Source organism: Pseudophryne corroboree, chromosome 4 (assembly GCF_028390025.1).
Source record: "Pseudophryne corroboree isolate aPseCor3 chromosome 4, aPseCor3.hap2, whole genome shotgun sequence".
In the NCBI taxonomy this organism is placed as follows: domain Eukaryota; kingdom Metazoa; phylum Chordata; class Amphibia; order Anura; family Myobatrachidae; genus Pseudophryne; species Pseudophryne corroboree.
In genome coordinates this window covers 565,715,463-565,730,445 of record NC_086447.1, presented here as the reverse complement: position 1 = coordinate 565,730,445, position 14,983 = coordinate 565,715,463, and the positions used below count along the sequence as shown (strand labels likewise).

At 40.1% G+C, this 14,983-nt stretch overlaps 1 protein-coding gene across 1 annotated transcript; it reads left to right on the top strand.

The window, feature by feature from the left end:
* The first annotated feature begins 2,134 nt into the window (after positions 1-2,134).
* Positions 2,135-5,141, top strand: CITED2 (Cbp/p300 interacting transactivator with Glu/Asp rich carboxy-terminal domain 2). The gene is made up of 2 exons (XM_063917450.1): positions 2,135-2,329; positions 3,689-5,141. The coding sequence occupies exon 2, from the start codon at positions 3,696-3,698 to the stop codon at positions 4,395-4,397; it is 702 nt and encodes a 233-aa protein (XP_063773520.1). The 5' UTR covers positions 2,135-2,329; positions 3,689-3,695; the 3' UTR covers positions 4,398-5,141.
* The last annotated feature ends 9,842 nt before the right edge of the window (positions 5,142-14,983 follow it).

Here is a 14,983-nt window from a genome sequence, read left to right as displayed (position 1 = left end):
TCTCACCCTTCACTTACCTAAGCCAGTCTCCCTCTGAGTCTGTACACTATAGCAGCCTGGTCTGTGTAGCTCCGCCCCCTTCCGTCCCGTTTAGCTCCGCCCTTCCGTCCCATGTAGCTCCGCCCCCTTTTGTCCCATACACAGCGCTGTCCTGTCACACAGGTGAGGGGAGGGGAGCGGAGGGAAGAGGATTTTAATGCTACAAGCGCCGCTGCCAGTGCCTGTCATACAGGCACAGCAGCAGCAGCAGCAGCAGTGGGGACAGGACGGCGCAGCAGGGAAGGAATGCAGAGCAGGGGGAGCGCCTCTCCGTCCCAGCGCCTCCCTGCACTGCATCCCTTCGCTGAGCGGGTAGCGCCGGGCCTGGATGGGGCCCCCCCTGAAGCTCGGGGCCCGGGAGGGTTGTCCCCTTTGACCCCCCCTGTCGCCGGGCCTGGGTACTGTACCTATTAAAAAGGTACAGTTGGAGGGTATGCGTCCATCTTAATTTATGATTTCCATCACCTGTGGAGAAACACCTTTCTTATACATTAAGTAGTTCAACACAGGTGATGGCAATTATAAATTAAGAGAAAAGTCCAGCAGCGCATTTTGTCCCTCCTGGAGAGGGTCATGTTGGGAGGTATGCATTTGTAAAATGTGATCGGTGACAACTTTGGTGCGTCACTACTGTAATGAAAACAATTAGGAAACAGCACTGAGTGGCAGGGGAGGGGTTAATGTAAAAAAAAAAACAGTTTAATTATGCCCCTGTTACTTAGCCAACTTGATCATTAAACATACAGTACAACAGTGTCCATATGTCAGGCAATGTTGTGGCTTACTTGGGAGGATGGGCAGCCTTGCAACCCCCACCTCCCGGATGAAGGGCAGTAAATGAGTATGGAAGAGGTGGATCCTGGTGACTTGTGACTCTGATTTTGTTTACAGAGCACAGACGCCTCATGCCAGAATACTGCAGAGAGGCCAAGCTGAAACTTAGCAAGAAGCAAGCACTGCAGACCACGCATGCTGTATATACATATGTGTGTATACTCTTTGCTGTATACTTTATTATTATGTTTATTTAAAGATTGTCTGAGTTGAATTTAGACCACCTGCAATCAGCAGCCAAAAACATTTCATTTTCCAGCCATGATATGTAATACAGGAAGCACTCATACAACATAACTATGTAACAATAAGATCACATTTCTGCAGAAGCACAAAAGAGCCATCTATGGCAAGAATGTATACACAGAGACCTGTTAGGTATATAGTGCATGTAAACTAGGGTGCTGTTGAAGTTAAATATTAACATTTGTTAGAAATTGAATGCATTTCTGTAAGCCTGCAAGTGATATTACCTTACATTTATTTAAAGCAATCTACCGAGGTAAGTAAACAGAGCTGCCTGAGTGACCCCTGCACTGCTATGTGCTGAAGTAATAGCTCTGGGCAGCAGAACCCCCTGTGATGTCTGCATGTCAACACAGTCATTTCAGCCTCACTTGTACTGATCTCCATGAGAAACATTAGGACAAGCACATGTTATATTATACATATATATGGGTAGTTATAAATCTATAAATGCCCTTTATTTAAATAAACAGGCATGTTGTAATTATATATAAAAAGATTAAAAAAACAACTATTCCTCTGTTTATCTATCTCATAACCTTATAAAGTTAACCACTTGAGTAAATGTTTGATTCATCATTGAGATAGATTAAGGCTCTGAGAAAAATAAATAAACCATTGTCTTTTCATTCTCCATTGCCTAATAGCACTATCAATTTATAGTGTGTGTGTGTGTGTGTGTGTGTGTGTGTGTGTGTGTGTGTGTGTGTGTTTTTTTTTTCTTACAAAGGAGCAATGAAAAGAAAATAAAGACACCTAGTGGCAGCTCTGCAGCTCAGCCTGTGTGAGGACACTGCATGTGATCAAACACACGTGTCACCCGGAGAGGAGAGAGAGAGAAAGAGAGAGACTGGGAGAGAAGCGACAGCATCAGGATTGCTGGATCTCTTCCAGCTCCGGCTGTTTATCCTTAATCCAGGTTTTACTTGTGGTTGCCTGCTAGGCTTTTTTTTTTCACCCCCCTCTCCCCATTGCTCCTCCCTTCTGCAATCCTATATTAACAAGCTGGGAAGAAGAAACACAGTTCATTGTTGGCCAGTCGGTTCCCGATGCCTCTCGCTGAAGAGTGAGGGACGCTACAGCTTTGCAGCAAGATCACATTACAGGGTCACCCACAAGAGTACAAAAGGGAGAGCGACTCAATCCTTCTATATGCTGGGATCTACTCCCTGATCCTCTTCAATCAGCATTTTGGGATCAATCACAAGGGGTGAGCGTGCATTTATTTATCTCCTGGTCCCGAGTGCTGGGCTCATTGTCTCTTCGTTCTGATGGTTCTTTCCCCTCTCATGGAGTCTGCGATGGAAGACAGATGGCAGTGGTTGCTGTGGCGATCGGTGCCGTGATAAATAATTCACTCTATTCTAAAAGTTGTTTAAATAGTCATGTTACCTTTCCTGTGGCAGCGGTGGTCGGGGAGCAGCGATCTCTCTGGCTGATCGCTCTATACGGTGTGGCGGATCGGTGCAAGCCGTTATCACCCTCTCCTCTATATTATATTATATTATATATTATACGGTTTATTCTGTTTTTAGATTTTTATACGGGGAAGTTGCGCTGATCCTTCAAATGTGTTCTTTATGTGTGTGTTCTGGGTTAACGTATGTGTGCAGGTTGTTGGATGAGTAAGTTATCAAAGTAAGCTGTGTACAGTGCTGGGTAATTGGATTCTTTATCAATAAGCTCTCCTCTGGCTGCGTTTTCTTAATGGAGTTGAAGTCCTTCTCAATTGTGGCAGACATGTTTATGGGAAATAAGCAGCTCTGGCTGTAGGGGACTGCTGGATTGTTCCAGCAGAGCCCCTGAAAGCCAGCCATCCAGGCTGCAGCCCCAGCAGCATATGGGCACGACTTGAGCATGATGTATGTAATACCTTTGTTTGCATTGTTGCCTGAGAGCCTGGCTGACTGGTTTCTTCCTCACTCCCTGCTGTACGAAGTTCAATATTTATATTCTTTTATCTGTCATGGTGTAGGTTGAAGGAATCGGTATTTTCACAGTGGGAATGGTGACTCCTTCGTGTGATCCCATCTTATTTGATATTATAGTTTGAGATTAACATGAGCTTTCCTTTGGTTACGATTTGCTGTGTTAAAACTTCTAAATCCAATTGTAAAGCCAGTGCAGTGTGGTTTGGTATAGGCTGCCTTGTGGATTACTGGATCTTAATTAATGTATTGCTGTCAGTGCATAATTGTGTTCTTAAAGTCTCTTATGTGCCATTGCCTTTGTCAGATCTGTCAGGGGATTTCTGCTGATATGGTTAATATGTTAGGACATTATTTCCTAATGATCTAGTGGCTTTGGAAGGCTTGTAATGTATATGTGTGATCAGCAGCAGAGTGCACAGTACACAATGCAGGAAATGAGCGCAGGAGGACAAGGGTTTCTAGACAAATATATAGATTTACACTGTGAAGAGTGGGTTCAGATCACATTTAAGCAGATTGTACAAAGTGACACTTGATTAGTCTGATTGCTTAGTTTCTCTGGATTATGTCATTGTCCACTATCCATTGTTTTCAGTTGCATAGGCTGCATATCTTACATTTATGTACTCCTTTTCTAGGTGTGCAATGGCAGACCATATCATGGCAATGAATCATGGCCGCTTTCCAGATGGAACAAATGGTCTTCACCACCACCCTGCTCACCGGATGGGAATGGGTCAGTTTCCCAATCCTCACCATCAGCAGCAACAGCAGCAACAACAACATGCCTTTAACAGTCTGATGGGAGAACACATGCACTACGGTGCAGGGAATATGAACTCTAATACTGGTATTAGGCATACCATGGTAGCGGGGAATGTAAACGGTGGGCATCCTAATGGCAGCATAGCACCAGCAGCGAGATTTAACAACTCACAGTTCATGGGACCGCCTGTTACAAATCAAGGAGCACAGCTTACTGCTAGCATGCAACTCCAGAAGCTGAATAACCAATATTTTACACATCATCCTTACCAACACAACCACTACATGCCGGACTTGCATCCTGCAAATCATCAGATAAATGGGACAAACCAGCATTTTAGAGACTGCAATCCAAAGCACAGCACTGGCATGCCTCCTTCAGTCAGCCACGTCCCTGCAGCGATGCTGCCTCCTAGTGTTATAGACACTGACTTCATAGACGAGGAAGTTCTAATGTCCTTGGTGATAGAAATGGGTTTGGATCGTATCAAAGAACTACCTGAGCTTTGGCTTGGACAAAACGAATTTGATTTTATGACAGACTTTGTTTGCAAACAACAGCCGAATAGAGTAAGCTGTTAGGGAAATCATGCAAAAAAATAAAATAAACTTTGAACATTCCTCCATGGACACCGAATCTTGCTTCCAGAGTTCACTATTAATCTGTACAGAATATATATATCTATATTCTTTGATTCCCACCTTTTTATTCTTCCTCTCCCACTGCCTTGTTAATTGAGCCACTTTTCCTGCAGATAGGGTGTTTCAGCAGTTTGTCTCCTTTCTAGAGTCGACAGTGTATGGTATTTTGACATGAATCCTTTTAGTTTTTGTTGGACTGCATCAACATGAGATACAATTGTTGGTTGCATGAACCTTAAAAGCAGGTCTATTGCTGCACTAATGCTGCCATGTTGCTTCATTTAATCTATGCATTGCTGTGCCCCTTTTTAATTTTTGTTGGTTTTATGCTAACTGGAAGTTTTAACAATATGGGCCAAGCCTTGCTGGATCAGGATAAGTCCTACTGTTTAGTTTTTATTTTTGTCTTGCGTTTAAGTATATTTCACCCATGTACAGAAGACAATAAGGGTGGAATGTAATCAGTGTAAAACATTTCACAAATTTTTTTTTTCTCCCAATAAAATGTTTGACACTGTGCTAATAGTTAATTTAGTTCATGGAAAAAATACTACTGTGTTTAAAGCTTTTTAGGAAATTTTGACAGTATTTTTGTACAAAACTTTTTTTTTTTTTTTTCAGAAAAATACTTGTTAATTTATTCTATTTTAATTTGCCAATGTCAATAAAGAGCTGCAAAGTGCACTATTCTAGTTTGGTGTAACATTTCATTTTGGTTGGAATTTAATGGTATAGAAATGTTGGCATTACACTTAATGACAGCAGTATTGCATTGAAGCATGGTTGTACATTGACAACTGGTATTTTACAACCACCAGAGCTATGGGAACTTGAGCACCCCAATATTTGTGCTACCTCAGCCACTAACTGTCTGCTCATGGCATTTTTTCATCCTAATTGGGTAGGGGTAAAGTGAGCACTGCCATGCCTCTTAAACACTTGGCTCCTATAGGCTGACGTAATCAATTGTATTGTAATTCACAAGCTAATAATTCCTGCCTAGTGTACATTGGGTCCTAGAACATTGGCTAGGTGTCTAACTGACACATAAATGCTCTGGTCTTGTACTGTGATTGGAGGCTGCTGTTTGTTCACTACAAATATTTATGAACTTAGACTATCTGTTCACTTAGAACCAAGGCCAATGCTGAAGCACAAAATGGTAGCCCCCTGCAAATATTCACTGCAAATATCCAGGTGGATGAAGATAAAATGTGTTTTGTTTTAATTAAAATATATAATATAAATACCTACAAATCCCCTTGATCCCAGCTAATGCTAGTTACTGAATGTTCCTGCTGTGCTTCTCACACGTAATGGGTTGAGGTTCAATAACAAATCTATTAATTGTAAATACACTCTTCCCCTTCAGGCCATCCCAATTCTGCCACCACACTTCTATAAAACTTGATTAACAAGTATCTAGTTATGCAAGCATGCGATCATTCAATAGTGTTTATTATGGGTCATATTTATACTTCATATTTTAATGTCTGCTTCAAGGAATGCAAGTTATGCAGAGCAGTTATGCCATGTAGGCTGTAAATGAAATTCCTGCACCATAAAGGTACTAGTCACCACCCCAGAGGTTGTAGTACACTGCCCTAGACGTGTGCAGCTGTCTACATGTGGCTGTAGACTGCGTACTGGTTAAAGCAATTGGCAAACGTACAGATCATGAGAAATTTATTTAAATTGAGTTATTTAAAAAGATGAATGCTGTACAAAACAATATGAAATGGGAATAGTTTTTGTTTACATGAATTGATTTGAGAGAGTGGAGCACTGTGGAAGTTTTGCCTGCATAGCGTATTGCAGTGTACCTGTTAAGCACAGTAACTTGCCAGAATGCCTTCAAATATTTGGAATTTATAGAAGACATCTACTGGGTGCAGTCCAGATTACCAAATTACATGGGGGGGGGTGTTCCTCTTCTCCCTCCCTCCCCTTCCTTTTGATTCTTATTTGAAAATCCAGACTAGAGGTGCATACACACGGTGAGATCCTTGCTATGACTGATTTTTACTGTGATTTCCCTTGAACTCCCCCCACAGCTCGGATAGTACAGATTTTGACACTGTACTTTGTACAAGATAGTACACTAGATTGTGCAGGCAAGTCAATCTTCACTGTCTATCTAGCCTTATGATACTGAGACCCACGGGAGTGTGCATCAGGATTGAATCTGTATGGCAAGCTGCCTAACACCTTGAGATATGCACTAACTTTAAAAATCTTAAAGATTTATCTCACCGTGTACACATGGAGATTTTTTTCTTAAGATTTTGACTATATACTCAAAATCGTAAGAAAAGTTAGTGCAGATCGCAAGGTGAAAGTCACCTTGCGATCCCGAGCCGATGCACGGTCGGCATTGCAAGCATAGATAAACTCTGCAGGCAAGTCCATTTTGATTATCTCTATAGAAGAGTCAAAATTGCCACTTAGCCAAAATCGCACATAGTCCGTATCGCAAGCACTCATTATGTGCTTGCGATGCCAACCTAGCACCTGTTGCATAGTGAGAATCGGGCATAGCACGAATCTCACTGTGTATGGGCCTTAAGTTTTATTTAAGAATTACAAAAAACAATCCCAAAACACTTTGCTTGCTATTCTTCACAATGATTGCAGATGTATAGTAACACCTAGCAAATAAGTGGTGGCTGGCTATAGTGCTAGACCGCAGCTTCCCAATTTTGGGGTCTATTTAAGAAGTCTTGGATGGAGCTAAAGTACCAGCTAATCTGCTCATAACTGCTATGCCACAGGCTGGGTTTCTTATCTCCAGTGGCTTTAACTCCATCCAAGGCATGGTAAATAGACCCCTTAGATTCTTAAGGCACAACAGTCTCTGTTTTGAGGCTATCCAAGCTTGAGAACAGATCGTTTAACGAAATAACTGTGGTACCTACTGAGTCACCTGTGCTCAAGTATGGTTATCACTAAAACCTGAGCAGTTAGTGTACCCCGAGGACAAAGGTTAGGAAACACTGTTGGACTAATAGCAGATTCTGGAAACTATAATACCCTTTTTATACTAGGTCAGTGAGATAGTCACAGTTCATGTTTAATAAGCTGGATGCAGAATCATAAACTGATCCCAGAAAATAAGGGCCATTCCAAGGAGTCACTAAGACTCTTGCCAGGAAAAATCTTGGTCTGCCATTTGTATGGGCCACTAATAACATTACAAGCTTGTCTATTCCCCATGTACTCTTCAGTCAGTTGTCTTGTTCTATAGGCTGGGTGACTTGCTCATGCTGAGGATTTTCCTGTGTTTGGAGAAGGGTGGAATATCTGGATCCCGGTGAATACATGTGCTTTGGTTTAATACAGGATTTGACAATTTTGAGTAATTTTAGGTAGGTTTTATGTCAAGTGCTTCCATTTGCAGGTAAGACAAGCATATTGCAGTCTATACTCTGACATTATTAGCCATTGTACTCGGCACTCTTATTTTCAAAATGCATGCATCGTAGCCCATGAGTGGCTATTTTTTTGCTATTGGAAGTGTTGTGTTTTTTTGTTTTTTGTTTTTTTTGTTTTTTTTTCTTACCTCTCCAATTACTTTGCCTGTTGAGTCATTCTGGTGTCCCTTGTGATTTGAATAACTATGGCTGTGTAAACAGTATGGTAGTGGCAGTCATCTGTAAGTTGGCTAAGAAATAAATGTGTCTGACAGAATAATGGAAGGCACAACAATTACATATATCCAGTATATAATATATACACTTATGTCTCATTCTTGGGTAGGGCAGCATATATTGTAGGATCCTGTATGTTTTCACGGGGCTTCTTCAGTCCAAACATCTACTGGTAGTTTCCATTATAACAAAGTGGGCCTGTGTATGGTAGAGCTCTTACTGTACATTCCAATGAGGAGAGAGGATTGATGCAGCATTACATATGTTCTGTACAGCAAAGCAGAATGACTGGTGTAATAAAAAATTTTTTTGAGAAGCTTATAACGTGACCCCACTGTGTGTTGTTTTTTTTTTTTTTTTTTTGTGTTTTCCTTAAAGCAAGCTGGCTGCAAATCCCTTTCAGTAGGGAAGAAGTACTCAACATGTGCCCCCCCCCAGCTGCTGTGGGACTACACATCCCAGCAGACCCTGCCAATTTTGGCATGCCTCATTAGCAATACTGGCAGGGAATGCTGGGATATGTAGTTCCAAAGCACATGGAGGGCAGCATGTTGAGTACCCCTGCTATAGGGTGTTAAAACAGTAATCGATCAGTGGTTCTTAACCTCGGTCCTCGAGTACCCCCAACAGTTCATGTTTTCCAGGTTTCCTCACAGGATTGCAAGTGAAATAATTTGCTCCACCTGTGGGTCTTTTATAATGTTAGTGAGTAATGAATACACCGGTTAAACTACTAGGTGACCTGGAAAACATGAACTGTTGGGGGTACTTGAGGACCGAGGTTGAGAACCACTGATCTAGAGCACTAATTTACCAGTAACCACATCAGTTGGTAATGGCAAAGGATATAGCTGAGTATCTCCTGACACTGTCATAAGCTAATGAGTAACTTGCTCTAGGTTGAGGTCCTGACCAACCTGTTCTATAATAGATGTGTGTGGACAAAATTGGTCTCTGTGATCTGCCTGTTAGTGGGCACAATATAGGAGAAAACCAAATGTTTGAGGGCTTTGGTAGTCATCACAATTTGTGCTTATAACTAGGAAACCTAATGTAGCTATTGCTCTAGAATTGATATGAAAATTATTTTTTCTAGAGTGGTTGCAATGTTGATCTTGTAGACGAGACTGTGCTCATTGTCTGGTACTGACAGCAGATACTATACTACATATAAACTGTGCAACAAATAAGATTGTAAAATAAGCAATGATGGTAATCGGAGACCTTGATTAGTAATCTAATTTGTGTAATCGGTACCTTATGTTGTGTAGTGTACATGTTTGCCTTTTTAACTGCATGGTCCTGTATGGCTTGGTCTGCTTTGATTCTTCTGCCATGTCAATATTTATTTATCCCAACACACTCCTACTTTCAATATTCCCTAACTTTTGAACGCTTATTTCAGTGTTCTGATTTCACTCCCAACCTATTTTGATCTTTTGTAGATAAATGCTATAGTGTATCATATGTGAAATCAATGACCTTCTGAAGCCATCCCAGTCTTTGGTTTGTGCGATTGCTATAGATCACAGGTTCTCAGTCCTCAGGACCCCACACAGTGCATGTTTTGCAGGTCACCTCACATAATCGCAAGTGAAATAATTAGCTCCACCTGTGGACCTTTTAAAATGTGTCAGTGAGTAATTAATACACCTGTGCACTTGCTGGGTTACCTGCAAAACATGCACTGTGTGGGGTCCTGAGGACAGAGTATCAGAACCACTGCTATAGATAAACACCACTATAAGGATGTTTCTATAGAGTAGCGCAGCCTAAGGGATCCATCCAACGAAGGTATCTCCCTATTGGCAGTTTTTTTTTTTTTTTTAAGGAAAAAGTATTTTAGGAGTACATGTGTACTGTAAGGAGATGGTGCTAAAATGATAGTAACTTTAGCACCATCTTTTGAAGTTGTGGCTTTACTCTTGTCAGCATGTGCTAGTCATGTGACCTTTCCCCAAGCCACAATGTCTGTGTACACTTATGCTTGTCAATTTCTGCCAAAGTTAATGCACTGTATTTCCTATCCTTATGTTTTGTGGCTGCTGAATAACCATTGATGACAATATTACTTATCAACATTTTATTTATCTAGTACCAGCATATCCCCAAGTGCTTAAATGTAGTGTTACTGTTTAAAGTTATCAGGATAGAGATATATAGATATAGATTTTATTTTTTTACTTTAACAACCAGCATTACTGTCTGTACAAGCAGGGTGTAATGTAAATTAAAAAAAAAAAAATTTTCACCAAATAACTTGTTAGTATTTGTATCTTGCTGAGCTGTTTGATCTTTAAAAGCTTTCACAAACTTGTGATTTCGCACAATAGTGAGCTTTGATCAACCATCCTGCACTTTTAAACTCCAATGGTCACAATTCTGGTAAAGCTACTGGACTACCATTTAAGCAAGAGCTACAGTACTTTAATGAGTACAGGCAATAAAAAAAAATAAAAACTTTACCCATTTCTATAATATATAGTTTGCTTTGTCAATATCCAGGCTCACTAATCATCGGTTTCCTTTCTTCATTGATTATACAGATCTGCCTGAAGCCATGTAAATACTTGGTAAAGTAAATACATTTAATTGTGAATCCTATATAAACAAGGTACTTAAATTCTGTTTTAAAACTGAAACACTATTTCCTTTGCATTTCAGCTTCATAAACAGCCTATTATGCGTGAAATGTTGACAAGCACTGACAAGTTATTGAGATCCTACAACATCTATTATGAATGTTGCAAAATGCCTTTTTGTGTGAAACTCTTGAATGTTTTTCCTTTAATACACAGCAGGTTTTAAGAGACCTGGTGCTCTGTATGCCAGGTTATAGTGCTTGGCGGTATTTAAATATAATCTAGGAGTTGAACAAAAGTGAAGTCTTCTAAGGAACAACAAAAAACTATCTGTGTGCTAAACCACATAACTTTGCAGGAAATAGTTTGCTGCTCTTGCGTTTATTGTATGATCCCATTGTGCTTTGAAAAACAATTACCCCCTTCTCTGTGAATTACCCACAATGCCTAGCAGGGACGTTCAGATCCACAAACATTGACAAGATTAACTCCTGCAGAGCTGCATGGGTTAATCCAGTTGATACGCGATATAAAGCATAATACCTTTTAATGCATTTATAAGCTTAAAGCAAACACTGCAAATGCCGTAACAAAGACAGAGAAAATGACTTGTGCCGTTCCTTTTCATGAGAGAATCTAGGCAATGCCTTGCTTCCTGAGAAGGAGTAGAAAGGAGGAGACAATGAGTCATTATGTATTACTTTATTACATTCTTGATGTCGAGCAATAGATTTTTCATGCTGTGCACATATCCTAATTGAATGTTGGTGCAGGTGCTACATGCAAATAGTTTATCAAAATCAATCCAGAAATGTTTCTAATTGTCTAATCACTGTAACGTGGTACAATAAATGTTCATCACATGGTAACTATGCCAGATACTGCATACATACAATTGGTTATCTGTAATACAAAGAACTATAGAAACATTGTATAAACTTGCCAGTAATTTAGCTTCTCCTAAATCAACGTTCTGTGCACAAAGTTGTTAGTAAGTAAAAATGTAAATGCAGTTGCCTGAATCCTGAAAACCTTTAGAATGAGGTGCATTTCTGGTTATTTAATCTCTCGCATGTGATGAGACAACTTTGTTCTTGCCTGTTGCATATGAATGGAAAGTACACACATGCTTCCTTTGCATTCCCCCTTTGTCCTGGCTGTTGTCTATGCATTGCCCCACCCTAGATGGAGAGATCACTTCAAATCTTTGTTTCAGGTGGAAAACCCCTCAAAGTATATGTACAAGGGCATTGGCAGTGGCATAGCTAAAGATCTCTGGGTCTGGCCTCGTTGACGCACCACTGCAGCTTTGTTTAGTAGACACTGAAGGCTGTCTAAAAAACATACTAGTCTATAACTGCTAAGTAGGCTGTCGCAATGTTTCTGCAGATGCTAAGAATAGGCAAATGTTGAGTCGGTGTGGCCCCTCGAGCCATAGTACAGTTGTTGCTGTTGCATTTCCATATGAACATATACCCATGGTCTGTTGCTTTGTGTTGTCTTCACTATGAGTGATTGGAGGTAAAAAAAAAAAAAAAGGGGGATCTTTGTTCCCTCTCTGCAATTGCTAGATATACTGTATCATTAGTGTAGACAAACTGTAAAGGATCAAGAAGCAGAGTCTGTGGTCAGTCATCCAATAAAAACGAGTGCATGTAAACAATGTATCAAACATAGGGAGTTGTAATAGCCATTTTACCTCTGTTAAAGCTGCTTTCACCATGCTGTGCACAAAAGAATGCATCATAGGTGGATTTTCAAATTCCTGTGGGTACATATCCCTAAGGGAACCTGGAAGGTTCTCTTTAAATCATTGACTAAGATTTGTCTAAATTACCGTATGTTTGAAGCAAGAACAGTTGTAATTGCATATTTTCTCTCCCCAAAGCTTAGTGGCCATTTTTTTTTTCATGATTGGGCACAAGATACAGTAGAAACAAAAAGGCAATGGGTAATAGACAAACATAAACATTCCTAGTTGATATTGCAAGTGTTTTTTTTTTTTTTTCCTCTTTTCTTTGCTATTAAACACCATAGGAGGTTTTCCAATTAGCGGTTATATCGAGATAAAGTATCGCAAATGTGATAATTTGGTATCCTATTAGCGGAAATAAGTCTCCGTAGGGTTTATCGCAGATTTCTCTTCACCAGTTCTGAGCTGGTGATAAGTAGTGCAAAATACGTATTTTAAGTTAAAAATGTCAGGAATTAGGCACTTCATTTGTTTTTAATTAGACAATGTCGTTTTTGGGGACAAAAAATGCAAAGTGATAAATTGGAGTACAAGGTTTGGGACAGGTATATTGTGGTGCTTTTTAGACTTGCAGCTGGCAGTAATCAGTCTGTTCACTTTTTTTATTTTAAAATCCCCTAAAATGACCCAAATTATACTTATACCCATTTTTATGTACCACAAATCTAATGAGAGCATTTATTTTGCAGAAAAAATAGCTTTCTATCTTTTTCACATTTTAAAAAAATGCATATAACAGCCATTTGACCCAATTTAATGACACCAAATAGTTTGTGTGTGCCACTAATAAACTTCTATAATGTTTTCATATGTTTGGCTTTTTTGGGGGTACAGATTTCCCCACTCACTCCTATACTTATCTCAGCTAGGATTATTGTATGATTCCCGTTAGAGCAGTTTTGGAATAGGATAGGTGCAATAAACAGGAGCGTGCAGGCTGGGACCCCCCCCCCCCCCCCCCACCACCACCCCCAAATCATAGTGTTAATGCTTTTTTCTTGCCATTTTTATGAGGTTATTTATTACCTCATGACAATTTAAACTGTTCTTTTACACAGGCATGGTCAGCATTTGTGTTCCTTTTATGCCTTCCAACTATCCTGATTTTGGTGGGATTGTCCCACCTGTGGGGTACAGTGTCCCACTGTGGAAGTTGGCAGGGCCCTTGTAACACAATTTTCTGTAGTACAGTGTGCCAAGTCTCTGGCAATATATGCTACTTTATGAGACCATCATGCAGAGTAAGGTACATGGATTAGCTGCAAATGTACTATAAACGTTTCCATAGACGTGCATGATAGAAATGTTGTACACTTTAGTTGGGCTATTTGAGGTTGCAAAAAAAAGTTTAAGCATGCAGAATAAAATGAAATTAGACATAGTGAGAATGCAGATTACCTCCCTACCATAGTTTTAGCTCCAAATACAATGTACACTGTATAAACGCTACTCACTTATGATATATATTCCTTAAGACTATGATTTCTGGAACCCTAAAAAACATGGTTTCATGGTATCACTACTTTTTATGGTCTGTTAAGGCTGATGTACAGTAGGCTGCACGTTTGCGCAAAACCGTATACATAAATACCATACAAAAGCTTTACGCAGATGTGGAAAAAACATGCTGTAAAGAATGTTCTAAAAAATAGAAGGGTTAATAGTTTATTTCTTATCAATTGACAAAAGGCAAAGTAAATGAACATAAAAGAAATCTAAATCAAATCAATATTCTCTGTGACCACTCTTTGCCTTCAAAACAGCATCAATTCTTCTAGGTACACTTGCACATCATTTTCGAAGGAACTTCAGGGAGGTTGTTCCAAACATCTTGGATAACTAACCACAGATCTTCTGTGAATGTTAGCTTGCTCAAATCTTTCTGTCTCCGTGTAATCCCAAACAAACTTTATGAAGAGATCAGGGCTCTGTGGGTGTCATATAATCACTTCCAGGACTCCTTAAGATAGTTCTTAATGACATTGGCTGTATGTTTGAGGTGGTTGTCCTGCTGCAGAATAAATTTGAAGCCAATCAGACACCTCCCTGATGGTATTGCATGATGGATAAGTACCTGCCAGAATTGAGGGCACCATTAATCCTGGCCAAATCCCCAACTCCTTTTTCTGAAAAGCAGCTCTAATCTTGAAAGGAACCTCCACCACCTCCAGAGCACCTACTGCCATTTTCTGCCCCATTTCCTATGTTTTTGTGAAGACCACTTTTGGACAGATTTCTCCAAACAGTAGAAGGGTGTACCTGGGTCCCACTGCCAGTTTTGAGCTGATGACACTGCTGGACATCATAAGTAAGCATGACGTGTCTTTCATCTGATGCACTAAGTCTCCTTGGCCGACGACTGCGTCTATGGTCCCCAATGTCACCCATTTCTTTGTGATTCTTCAAAAGAGCTTGAATAGCACGTCTTAAAATCCCAGTTTGCTTTGAAACTTTGCCTGGGAGAGACCTTGCTGATGCAGTGTAACTACCTTGTGTCTTGTTGTTGTGCTGTCTTGCCATGGTTTGACCTGTGACATGACACTG